At 43.6% G+C, this 12545-nt stretch overlaps 2 protein-coding genes across 3 annotated transcripts in view; both read left to right on the top strand.

Moving 5' to 3' along the window:
• LOC117959507 (E3 ubiquitin-protein ligase UHRF2-like) overlaps nt 1–5999 on the top strand; it is a 37027-nt gene extending 31028 nt beyond the window's left edge. The window contains exon 17 of the transcript XR_004659951.1: nt 5989–5999. The gene's annotated coding sequence lies outside the window, so the exon portion shown is untranslated. The remainder of the gene's footprint in view (nt 1–5988) is intronic.
• Nucleotides 366–12297, top strand: LOC117959506 (uncharacterized protein KIAA2026). Of its 2 annotated transcripts, XM_034896689.1 has the most exons (11): nt 366–900; nt 1475–2207; nt 2723–2923; nt 2997–4594; nt 4782–4843; nt 5054–5143; nt 5643–5758; nt 6275–6495; nt 6703–8712; nt 9764–10502; nt 10926–12297. In XM_034896689.1, exons 2-11 carry the CDS (start codon nt 1486–1488, stop codon nt 11572–11574), a joined length of 6408 nt encoding a protein of 2135 aa, XP_034752580.1. In that variant the 5' UTR covers nt 366–900; nt 1475–1485; the 3' UTR covers nt 11575–12297. The 2 variants fall into 2 exon arrangements, with proteins under 2 accessions (XP_034752580.1, XP_034752579.1); XM_034896688.1 differs by having other exon boundaries at nt 367–900; nt 9764–12294.
• The last annotated feature ends 248 nt before the right edge of the window (nt 12298–12545 follow it).

Below are 12545 nucleotides of genomic sequence, written 5' to 3'. Positions count from 1 at the left end.
GGCTAAAAGTAAATGGTGCCTGCTGCTGAAGTTTACTCTGCACGTGGACTTCCCGTGTCTTCTGGAATTGACAGACACTAGCGCTGAAGTTATGAATGAGACTTCCCTGTCTTTCTTTAACTGTATATTGACTTTACAGACTTTGTCGATAATGTGCAATCTTTTTATTGTTTTCTAATGACCGCTATCTCGAGTTGCTCTTCTGTCAATGATGATGGTGACACAATCACAATAAGGTTTATTTGTGTGTGTGTGTGTGTGTGTGTGTGTGTGCGTGTGCGTGTGCGTGTGTGCGTGTGCGTGTGCGCGCGCGCGCCAGCAGTAGTTCCAAACCAAAATAACAATTTGGCGTGAAATGCGGTCAGACAGTTACGTCAGGCTGCGCACATTTGCATCGGAGGCACGCAGGGTGGAAGTGAAGTGAACGGCACAGCAACGTTAGCTAGTGTTTAGCTAAGCAAGCCAGACAGAGTAGTCGGTTGTCTTTTTATAAACTATAGGTTTCAGATTATATCTGACTCATGGCGCAAATGTGTCTCTAAAGTGATTCTAGATTTCTTTTATTTGTCTAGTTGTCAACTTGCAAACCTAGCTGGTTAGCTGAATGGCTAGTGATGATGAACTGTTTTGTATTCAGATAATCAGTGTTACTTCGGCTAATGCTCATTTAGCCGTCTTGCTGTCACTGACATCACTCGGTGCGCTGACGACATGAGATGTCTGCATACATTTGTATTTGCTAGACATTTAATTGCTACAAATGATTCATTATGGACAGCGAACGCAGCAATTGCAGGCCCCAGATTGGAGACAATAGCAAGCTAACCTAGCTAGCAAGCTGTTGTTGCTGCTAAGCTTGCTAAAAGCTGTCTTGTCTGCAGTTGCACTGACAACGTCGAGGTATGTTATTTAACCAGCCAAACTCGGCCTCTGGTCAGTTTGTTTTGATCTTAATTTGCACGTGACAAGAGACAGGACATGAAAAGGGAGTGTGCTGTAGGTTTCTCTATGACCAAGCGTAACAAAGTTTGTTTACTTATTGTTGTTTCAACTGCCTTTAGCTAGCTGGCTAATAGCTAACGTTAACTTCAAGCTAGCTCGCCATTGACCCAGGGAAAAGAAAAAGTTTTCAAAGATTAAGTAGGCATATAAAGTGAGTTTAACTGCTTGCAAGTTGTCCAACACAATTACAATATGATAAATATTCCAGTGTATAGAGCATTATGTGGCTGTAATAATGTGAGCACCTGCTATGACAGGAATTGTTATGTCACCAAACTAACCCTAGCGATCCTAGTTATGTTATGTATGAAAGCTCCATCTCCCTGCTGTTATTTCTTTTGACCTTGCACTATAAAATTCTTAGTAAGCACTGTTTAATTGTCTTGGTTTAGTTTTCCCTTGCATCAAAACTATATTGGTTTTGTTTGCAACATCAATGTTTACCATAGGTGACACCTGTTACCCACTATAGGTGACTGCACCATGGATCAGGTGGATATGACAGACCGGATCACAGCATCTTGTAGCCACCCGTTGTTCCACAACCAAGACCTGATTGGGACTGACCAAAAATCTGCACCCCAGAAGCCAAGCTCTGACATCATGTCAACGCAATCCAAATGGATGAGCAGCTGCACTGAATACAGTGACCTGATCATTAAGGAGGATAAGCTCAGTAATGGCACTAGTGAAGTTGAGACTATGGCAGCATTACACTGTACTGGCTACAGGGGAGATGTAACTGCTGAGGATGACCGCCTTGCACTGAGCAATGATGGCATGCCAGAGTTTTCTAACAGTGACCTCTCTCTGCCTGAGGTGTGCATTTCCTCCAACAGCAATAGCTTTGAGGAGGATATGAACTATGAGGTACAGCAAGCGTATAGGATATTCACTGGCTTTCTCTTGGACAAGCACAAAGGGATCACCAGTCCATTCCTCCATCCCATTGGCCACCAGGAGGCCCAGCATGGTATTGGAGGGGTCCGGGGCCGGGGTCAGGCACAGCTCAGGCAGTCCATGTGCTTGCGGAGGATGGAGGACAAGTTTATCAACCAAGAGTATGAGACCATAACAGAGTTTGTTGCAGACTTCAGGCTGATGTTGGAGAACTGTTATCGCTACCATGGGGTGGACCACTGGATCTCCAAACAGGCTCAAAAGCTGGAAATCATGCTAGAGCAGAAGCTTACATTGCTATCCAGGTATACCTAATGTAATTACACTGTTGAAAATATTGCTTAGTTGGCAAATGCATAAACTCATTATACAGCAGCAATAATACAGGGCCTAACGGGTCTTTTCTTTGTCATGTGCATCATTAGTTAATGTTGCTGGGTAACAAATGTTTGTCTGGCAAAGTTAGCTCACACACATTTACTTTAATATAAGATGCAGATTTTGGAACTAGCAGTATGATTACTTTATTGTCACCTAGTATTTCTACATAGCATAAATGTGACGTGTCTATAATAGAGTTACTATAGATGCCTATATACTATATAGTATTTATTAGTATTATAATACTTATAATTATCAATGAAAGAATGAGAGTCTTTCAGCACCATACTGTGATCTCACGAAGATGATTTGGGATTTACTCAGCAACTTGTTTTAAAATGGCAACAAGCTAATTCTTTATGCATTTTGAACAAATATTTGGCTGTTGGGTTAAATCCGTGGCGTAGATATTTTTTTTTCCCCTCTTCTGTCAAACCAGGACGCTGCGAGAGAGGACAACCTTAGCAGTGACTTCTAAAGGACGTTTTGGTGCAGAGGAGGAACGGGGTTCAGGGGGCACCTCCACAAGGAGGAGGTTGGCACCTCGTAGCCTGGCTACCATCATTGTGGGTGGGCATGAGTCTATCATGGTCCAGGCCCTACGGCTGGAAGAACAACAGAGGGTAAAGGAGGAGAAAAGGTAAGTGAATGTTTGAGAGAGATTAAAAGAGGCTGTCCTGCCAACAATCTACATATATTTTCTGACTTTTCAGGCAACGTGAGCTCGAGAAGAAAGAGGCAGAGGAAATGTCAGCCAAAGAGGTGGAAGAATGGGAGCAGACTTTGCTGTCACAGGCTTCCCCCCACACTGTGCACACACTTTGGGAACTTCCTGCTATAGGGCACTTCCTCTGTCTGGCTCAGACTGCCCTTAACCTCCCAGAGATTGTATTTTTCGATCTGGAGCGGTGTTTGTTGATGCCCCGCTGCAGCTCCCTCCTGTCAAAAATCATGTCTTCCCTGCTGTCCCCACCCCAGCGGAGGGTCACTCTGCACCGCCGACCTGCCCTGCCTTACCGCCGTTGGGAGTCAGAACTAAGGCAGCGGGTTATGGGCTGGTATCGAACTGTTGGTGCCTCCAATGATCAGTCAGGTCGGGCTGAGCAGCTGGGACTCTGCCACCAGTTTTTCAGCACTCTTGGGGAGGTGAGTCCTTTGGAGGAGAAACCCTTTCACTTGCTGCCCTTCTACCAGCGAGTATGGCTTCTGAAGGGGCTGTGTGATCATGTGTATGAGACACAGAAATATGTGCAGGAGGCTCTCCTGGCCCAGCCCATCCATGAATGTAGAGAGTCAATTTTGGGCTATGACAGCAAGGAGAATGCCTATATACATTTTCCACATTTCTGTGGAGCGGACCTGAGGATCTACTGCCAGAGCCCCTGCACACCCCCAGCTTTCCCTTTTCGTTCTGTATGGGTCAAACGGGTTAATATCGAAGCAGAGACAGAGGAAGAAGAATCAGATGGGCCGAAGGAAGAGGGGGTTACAACTGACAAGGGGTGTTATGGAGGCTCAATGGACACAGAAGAGCCTCCTGATTTAGGAAAGGGGAGAGCAGGGGCACTTGGGGGTTTCAAATTGGAAAATGGGAATGGAGAGGAAGATGAAAGGTTTAATTTGTGGTCACTGAAGAAGGAAGAAGGGTCTGAATCAGATTCCACTGATGGAGACTTAAAAATACACAATAGCTCCTTATCCCTTTCACATACCAGTCCTATTGGAGGAAGTGGTGTGGGAGTGATTATGAAGGAAGAGACTGTAGAGTTGGAGTATCAATCCAAGCGACTCACATTAAAACAGGAGCAGGGCTTCTCGTTGGGCTCAATGCGCACCATTAAAGCAGAGACACAGGAGCCCTGTCTAAGTGTTGGGGAGCACAGCTACACAGGCAGGTCACCTGCTCGCTTTGTGAATCTGGCCTCCCCAACCAAACCAATCAAAATGGAGGGAGGAAGTCCCAGTCAGGAACATCACAGTTCTTCCTGTGTGGATTGTTGTAAAAACAAAACTAGTAATGTTAAATCTGAGGAGCACGACTGCTGCTGTGGCACATCAGGTCCAGCAACACAGTTGTCTTCTGAGAGTTCTCAAAACTCAAGTGAAGAGAGGGTGTATGACAAAATCTGGACAAAAAAAAAAAGGCGGAAGAAAAAGCAAGGGAGGGAACAGCTGCCAAGGGGAAAAGGAGAGCAGAAGCAGCTGCACGTGGATAGGATGAGGCTGTCCCCAGCTGGGACTACCAAGTCTGCAGTGCGGAGAGTTGCCACAACAATCAAAAGAAAAGACAAGCAGAAAAAACATAAAACGGGTAAGAAAAAGTGATGAAATGATCTTTGATTAATAGTTTCTTTTGGTATAAAATCAAGCTCATTTGTGTGCATTCATAGCCACAATGTCTTATTGGATATTATCCTAATTTTCTTTAATGTTTCATTTTTATGTATTTCAGCAAAAACTTGTTGGTTCAATGGTTATGTTGGTTATCTTGTTGACAGGAAAAAAGCTTGAATCTTCAAAGAAAATTAAAGATGAACCTCCAGTTGAACCTTTATTTAAGGTAGTCACACACTGAAATACATGCTGAAATAAAATTTATTTAGCAGTCGATTTTAATGCTGTCTAATATATTTAATATATAATAACTAATACTTTAAAGGTTATTTTAAAGTCGTGATTTAAGGCTTGCCATTCTTCTCTCCCTCTTTTTTTCTTGTCTCTCTTTCTCTATCAAGATTTTCTTACTTAATGTGTTATTTCTCCTCTGTAGTTGGTATGCACCAGTCTTGAGGACTTGCGAGAGCTGATCAGTAAGACAGAAGATGAGCTTGATGACTTGGAGAGCACTAAAAAGAGATTGGTAGGTGGCAATCGTAGTTCTACCAAGAGGATTTACTCATATGCTCCAAAGCCTTCTTTATTTTGATTGAAGACGTTTGTCACACCGGTTATACAAGTACAAATTTGTGAAATGCTTAACCTGGGAGGCTCCATTAAAGAAAAACAGTAAGTAGTTAATGTAAAGGTACATATTAAAATATAATCAATTATAGTATAACAATTCTTAGAGGTAATGAAAGAAAAACAGTAAATACAAATAGACATAAAATATAATAGAATGAAAATATATAACAAAATATGAAAAGCAAGAAGTGTGTGTGTGAGAGTGTGTGTGTGTGTGTGTGTGTGTGTGTGTGTGTGTGTGTGTGTGTGTGTGTGTGTGTGTGTGTGTGTGTGTGTGTGTGTGTAATAACATACATAAATATACATGCATTGAAGTTGTTTGGTGAAGAGTACAATGTGGTCAAACATTTTTTTGTGACTTGACTAAGGTGTCTTTTGCATGTTTGAACTGACAGGGTCGGTGGTATTATAGGAGAGAAGCAGTGAAAGACCTCCACAGCACTCTAATCAGACTACTGAATGAGCTTTCACCCTGGGAACCCAAACTTGTTAAGGCCTACCAAAGGAACAGGTACAACTCATTTGACATTTTAAACGATAATTTAATCGAACCACCAGAATATATATATTTTTTTGTCAAAGCGATGTCCTGATAATAATTCTTAGTCCTTTGCGGTTTGAGCTTAGCTGACCATCACAAAGCATAATGACCAGATTTTTGATTAATTTGCTTTTTGTGGCATAAAATCATTACTGGACTGTAGACATTTTTTTTAGGGCTGGCTTCTCTTAGTTGTTTAGACCAATTGTTTGTTTTGGTCTTAGTCGACTAAAAAGTTTTTAGTCGCATAGTCATTTCTTATGCTTTTTTCATACTTAATGACTTATTCACGAAGCACTTCTTTGGTAAACCCAAGATTTAAATTGGAGCTTTTGCCTGATTCTTTGTGGAGAAACTCAGTTTTGCAGATTTTTCGACAAAACCAACTAATCTATTAGATGACAAAATCATATTGTGGTAGTTGACTAAGATTTTGTTTTATTGATCACTGCCCTAAAGTCTTTTCTTCTCTTGTGTCTACGTCAGGCTTCGTTTGAAGAAGGAATTTGATGATTTCAAGAAGCACCCAGAATACAATAACTTTGTGCGTGAGGAGTGTATTTCATCATCATCATCAGACGATGATGAGGATGATGAAGATGAAGAGAGGCGTTTCGGAAAGGATGTGTGTTCACTCTCAGATCATTATAGAAGATCAGAAGAGGAGGACCTTGAACATATGGTTCCTAGAGGTCTTTGGAGAGGAGGTAAAGTAATTCAATTTGAATCTTAACACTTGAATTTTACTTGCTGTAATGTAGTGATAAAAAAAAGTTCCTAAAGGCTGCATTTATACAGTTTGACCGTATTTAACTGTCCTAGATGGATTTAAATAAATGTGACTACCTTTCTGTTGACCCTGTATAGATAATTGATCAGTGCATCCCCAACAGCCAATTCTATTATGTTCTTAGCTAGCACCAGGGACTATGTGGCTGAGTCTGCAGGAGACAGAATGGTGACCTACGTACCTCCCAACCACCTAAAACACTCTCTGGCCAACACAGAGAAGCAAGTCAGTCTGCTGCCAAGGAGTCAAACTGGTAGCAGTAGCATTACTTCGACCTCTGAATCTGGGCCACAATCCAGATCTGAACTGAGACCATCAAATCAATCCAGGGATTCAAACTCAGCATGGGCAGCAAGGGTGCCACCCCAGGCTTCACTATCACCCAAAACCCCCATCCTCTATCCCACCACTGGACTACCTAAAGGCTACACGCCCATCCCCACCCTGCTGGCTAAGAGTGTGGGAAACAAAGTGACCTTAATGAAACGTCCTGCTGATTTTACAGGGATCAACAATGTAGATAGACACAGCAAAGGTTCTTTGGTCTCCCTGCCTACCTCTGCAATGACTACCACAAAACCTTCAAAAGCACAACGTTCTCCATCCAGGTCCCAGCAGAACTCCCAACAAATGCAGGCACAAGGACTACAACAGACAGAAGTACTAAGACAGCCAGGAATGGGTACAGTCATTGCAGCTCTTCCTAAATCACCACAAGCCAAACCAACCCAGACTGTACCAACAAAACCTGTCCAAGTGGTGTACAAAGTACCTGAGAGGCTGGGTCACCTTGTAAGGAAAGACAGCAGCAGCCCAGTCAAGATTCATCCTGTCGTGGACCAGAACACAGGGGAGAAGATCATGCAGCAATTGGTGATCCTGCCGTCTAACCTTCTCATTCACAAAACTGATGAAAATGTGTCTTCTTTACATAAACAATCTAAGGGTGTTCAGGTCCCAGTTTCTAAAGTGGCCAGCCCCTTCTGTATGTCAACCAATGTGCCTGGGTTCACTTTTCCCGAAAACAGAATCCCTATTCAGCATGTGGCTCCCCTAAAAGATCCCAGGACAGTGAGAACATCTTCTCCTTCTGTTTCCCCTCATCTGAAACAGGGTGCCCTGAACACTGCTGGGCTAAAAGGCGTACAAGTCTGCAGTCCCCAAGTTAGCACACCACAAGATATCCCGCCAAACCCCTCACCCATCACAACTCCCTTTACTGCAGTTTCTACTGAGCCTCATGAATCTACAGACCCTAAACAGGAGCTTAAGACTGTGTGTATCCGTGACTCACAGTCCATCTTGGTAACAACTAGAGGAGGAAACACGGGCATCGTCAAAGTCCAGACATCCTCAGACCAGAATGCGCTTGGTTCTGTGCCCACCAGTCCAGTCATCACCATCTCACCTCAGTTTAAAGCTTTCCTTGTATCCAAGACATCACAGACTCTCTCTCCTTCTGCTCCCGCTCAGACTTCCCCTTGCACCATCCCAGCAGTGACAAGTATCTCATTGGCCCAACATCAGAAGCAGGTTCCTTCCGTATTAAAGCCCCCTTCCACTTTCACAACTCCCATGCTCACTGCAGTCACTGGTAGCAATCCTGTTACAGGCCCAGGAAGCCAAAATGCAGGCACCACCGTTGCTGTTAGTCAAGGCTCCAACACCTCAGCTGGTTCTACAGTTGCAACAAAGATTGGCCAGCTAGCACAGACACCTACTGCTGGTCCTCATTTCCAAGCTTCATTAGTAAAAAACCCTGTTGTTGTCCCATCACTAAGTAGTTCTGGTGGTGTGAAACGGCCCAGTACAGATGAGAGATCCCAGGTTACTAAATTCATCCTAGTTTCTCCCTCTTCTTCCTTCGCCTCAAATGTATCCCTTTCAAAAGGTACACCCTCTTACACAAAATCACTTACTAGTTCAAGAGTCATGTTCATCAGTCAGCCCACAGCAACATCATCCACCACTTCTATGGGAAGCATTCCAAAGCAGGCAATAACAACAGGGGCTAGTGGACAGCTGCTGACCACTTCATTATCAAGTCAGACTCTAAAGATGGGATTACCCACAGACCAACCTGTTGTCAACTCAGAAGCATTGTCCAAGATCAAGAACATCACTCTGCCCTCAGGTGGGTTTGTTTAATCTCATGTCTTCTGCATGGCCGCAGGTACTAGGGGTGCGGAGGGTGCTGCAGCCCCCCCTTGGTGAAAGATAGACAGACTACAACCATATTTTAAAATTGCATACATTTATTTTAATGTCTGGATTATTGATATTAACCAACTCCCTTTCATTACAATTAAATGTTTGATTTTTACAATTGGGTTGGGATAAGAGATAAACATATAATTTGATCAGAATGAATCTGCCAATTTTGCCAAGAGCGAGGCGCGCTACGCACCTCTGACATTCATTCATGAGTGACGATAGTTGTGGAATCATTCCCGGCGGGTCAACAGTACAGAAGTTAGCTTGCCACACAACACAAAAGCGCATTTTGGGTTTCTTCATAAATCAATCAAAGGCTAAAAAACCTAATAGATCTGAGTCAGAAAACAGCAACTTTAACTGAAAGAAGTAGCAGCAGCACCTCTACACCGTCACTCCATCAGCGACCCTGCTAGCAACAGACAACGAGGCAGCTAACTTTTGATTTAATTGAATTCAGTGATGTGTTTTATACCTTTTGTATTTTGTGGCTCAGTGGTTGAGCTTGTAGATGGCCTATTCTGTACCATTGTCGTAACTTTGTCCCTATATCCTGTGTTACCGATGCCTAGTTCTGCCCTGTCTTGGGTTTTGGATTTAATTATTCTTGTTTTAGTTTTTCAGCTTGTGGAGCGTTGTGATGGATGCAGTGTGGCGTGTGTAGTGTTTAACTTTGGGTGAAAATGCCTCTCTCAAAAACTTGACAGCACCCCCAACTCAAAATATGTTCCCGCGGCCATGGTCTGCTGTATCTTGTGTTTGATTCAATATGGAAAGATTGCAACAATGGGACATTATCAATGTGTACATTAATTATAGAATTTATAATGTAGTTGAAAGAATGTGATGATACTGCAATATTTACTAGTTTAAATATTGTTTTAAAGCGCCGTCGGTAATAGCCTAAATTCAGCCCCATTATCAATCTATGTAGCGATTGAATAAAATATATCTCTTGTGCGTCTCTCCAGGGGTTCAAATCCAGTTGTCAGGGAAGACAACAGCCATTGGACAGACCATAGGTGCCCTGTCACGTTCTCCTTCCAAGAGCACAAGAATGTCTGTCTCAGATACAGGCCGTCTGACAGCCACCACCATCGGACTGTTCCCGGTTACAAGTTCAGATACCATCACAAGCTGTTCTGCCCAGCTTGCCTCTCACGCTTCTCCAACCACCAGCTCTCAGCTCCAGGGTATCCCTTCCTTTAACATGATCTCCCAAACATGCTCTTCCACATCCACCTCTACTGCTGCCACTTTGCCTGCAGGAAACGTGATCAAGAAGGAACTTGGTATGCCTTTGAGTATAGTGTCCAGCAACTCTCCTGGTCAGGTAACTACTACTGTGCAGAGTAGCCAAGCCCAAACCTCCACATCCACTCTTATCCAACAGCTTTCAAATATCCAAAGTGGCATTGGTGAGGAAAGCATTTCCTCATCTTCCTCTCATCTTGCTCTAAATAAAAACCCCATCTCCTTGGCAACAACTGCCAATACCCCATCCACCACTTCTTCTACTGGGACAATCCAGCAGAGGATAGTCATCAACACCTCTACGCCCCTTGCCGCTGGCACACAGATTCTTCTTAACAATGCACGCTTTGTAGTCCCTCCCCAGGGTTTGGGTCCAGGCAGCCATGTCCTTATCATCTCTAGCCCTGCACCACAACAAGTGCCTACTGCCACTCGATCATCAGTACATCCCCAAGGGTCAAGTCATGTCACTGAAGCCCCTCGAGCACCAGTGTTACCCCAATCACTAGCCAGGTTGCCTGGTGTACCAGCCGTAAGGTCTCCTTTTATAGCATGCACACCTGCTGTTGGTCCATCATTGCTAGCAACCACTACAAATGTCACTCCAATTCAACTAACAGGAACTTCTGGCCTGGGCTCAACGTGGTTAACCAGTAAAACAAATGTAGTGTCTGCTCTGCCTATACCCATGCCTGCTGAATGTTCATCCACCATTTTGCCTGCATTGTCAGCCCCTCTATCACCCATGCCTGTTTTACCCCGCCCATCCGCTGTTGCCTTGCACAGCCCTGTCATATCAGTTCCCACACCCCTGTCCTCAGCTCTATCTCCCGTGGTAGCAGGCACACAAGCTTTGCATTCTTCTCTTCCTGCCCAGCAGGTGGTTTCGGTGACAACTCCGGGACCAGGCATACAGCCTCAGGCGACAGAAGTTGATATTGCAGCACCCTCCACTGCTCTATCACAGGCACTAGTGCAGATGGGACTAGGCAACAAAACATTAGTCAAAAAAACAGTCCCTGCCTTAATGCAACCAGTGCTCGCTGGCACAAGGAAACCGGTATTGCCAACAGTTGCTGTCCCACCAATTGTAAGTGCAATGTCTAGGATGCAGATGTTGCCCATTGCTACAGTTCCACCAATCGAAAACACTGTCAATACCTTGGAAACAGCACCTGTGGTCACAGGGCCTTCGTCCAGCAGCACTGTAATAATCACTCCAGCTCAACCAATCACATCATTGAAGACAAACGACACCATCCACTCACCTGTCATTCTGACCAATCAAGCACTTGGTAAGCACTCTTTGCAGACCTCATCGTTAGGTATGCATACCAATGTAGCATCCAAGCTGCTCATTAGTCCTGATGGCGCTGTTTTAAATCCAGCTCAGTGCCAGGGCAATGCGGTTGAGCTGAATGCCGGCCCTAACCCGATGGATGCACTAGTGGTTTCCCCCAACAGTTCCACTGGAGCACTACACACACATGATTCCTCTTTACAGCCTTCACAAGCAGACAGACAGTAAACCAAACTGAGACTGTGCCAGTGAGGACTCAGGCACAGGCTTTCAGCTGCTTAGTTTTGCCAGGGCTCATATCCATTGTAGTAATCCTGGGTTTAGTTAAAGAACTGCTTTCTAGCTATAGTTTGACTTGTAACATTTAGGATACAGTAGGTTATACACTCTGGTTAGATCCTCTTTAGGCAAACTGAATGCTCATTCAGACATACTGGAAATGTATACTGTGATAGTTTTCTCAAGTAAAAACTGGTGAGGTTGCCCTGAGACAAATGTTATAGACTTACTGACTTTTTTTACTTTATGGCCAGTAATGGCACCTGTTAAAACAAAGCAGTAGACCGGGAGGGTAGATCAAATAAATTTCAACTCAAGCTTTGGAAATGCGTTTCAATGCCATTAGTTACTGCTTCAAGAAGTAATAAATGGGATCCTATTCATTGTGGGGTGGGAATCTCTGGGCACCTCACGATTCGATTTAATTCCAATTCAGAGGCCAACGATTCGATTCTAAACCGATCATTGATGCATCTCAATGCAACATTTTTTATGTACATTTCCATGCGTGACAAAAAAAACAAAACATATATATCTGAGTTTGATTAGATTTTGACATAGAGTATTTGTCACAAGTTTTAATGAAATCTCTTTAGTCTACTGGGGTTTTATTTTGTAGTCATTCCACGCTTAAGCCTTAAGCATGCTCGTGAAAGTCACTTTCTCTCACAGTAATCTTCCATGTCAGAGGCTCAGTCATCCCATCCTCTTTCAGTCACTTTGTTTTCTGATTTGTAAATGTCTGGAGACAGTAACTTTTAAATAAAAAAATATATTATTTTTTTAATAATTAAGAATTGAGCATTGAAATTGTTCATGAGAGAATCACGATGCATCTAAGAAACAATTCCCCCCCCACCCCTAATATTCATTGGTACAGCTAGTTCTACTTTGTCAATTTGAACAATACAACTGTCTGT

This window comes from Etheostoma cragini, chromosome 16 (assembly GCF_013103735.1).
Source record: "Etheostoma cragini isolate CJK2018 chromosome 16, CSU_Ecrag_1.0, whole genome shotgun sequence".
Lineage (NCBI taxonomy): Eukaryota > Metazoa > Chordata > Actinopteri > Perciformes > Percidae > Etheostoma > Etheostoma cragini.
The sequence above is the reverse complement of the archived record's forward strand: the minus strand, read 5'-3'. Positions and strand labels throughout refer to the sequence as shown.

Bases quoted from the DNA above. Each gene is read 5' to 3' on its own strand.
- LOC117959506 (XM_034896688.1), top strand. From the start codon at position 1,486: ATGGATCAGGTGGATATGACAGACCGGATCACAGCATCTTGTAGCCAC. The intron at 4,595-4,781 runs GTAAGAAAAAGT...TCTTGTTGACAG, and splicing joins GCAGAAAAAACATAAAACGG to GAAAAAAGCTTGAATCTTCA. The intron at 8,713-9,763 runs GTGGGTTTGTTT...GCGTCTCTCCAG, and splicing joins GAACATCACTCTGCCCTCAG to GGGTTCAAATCCAGTTGTCA.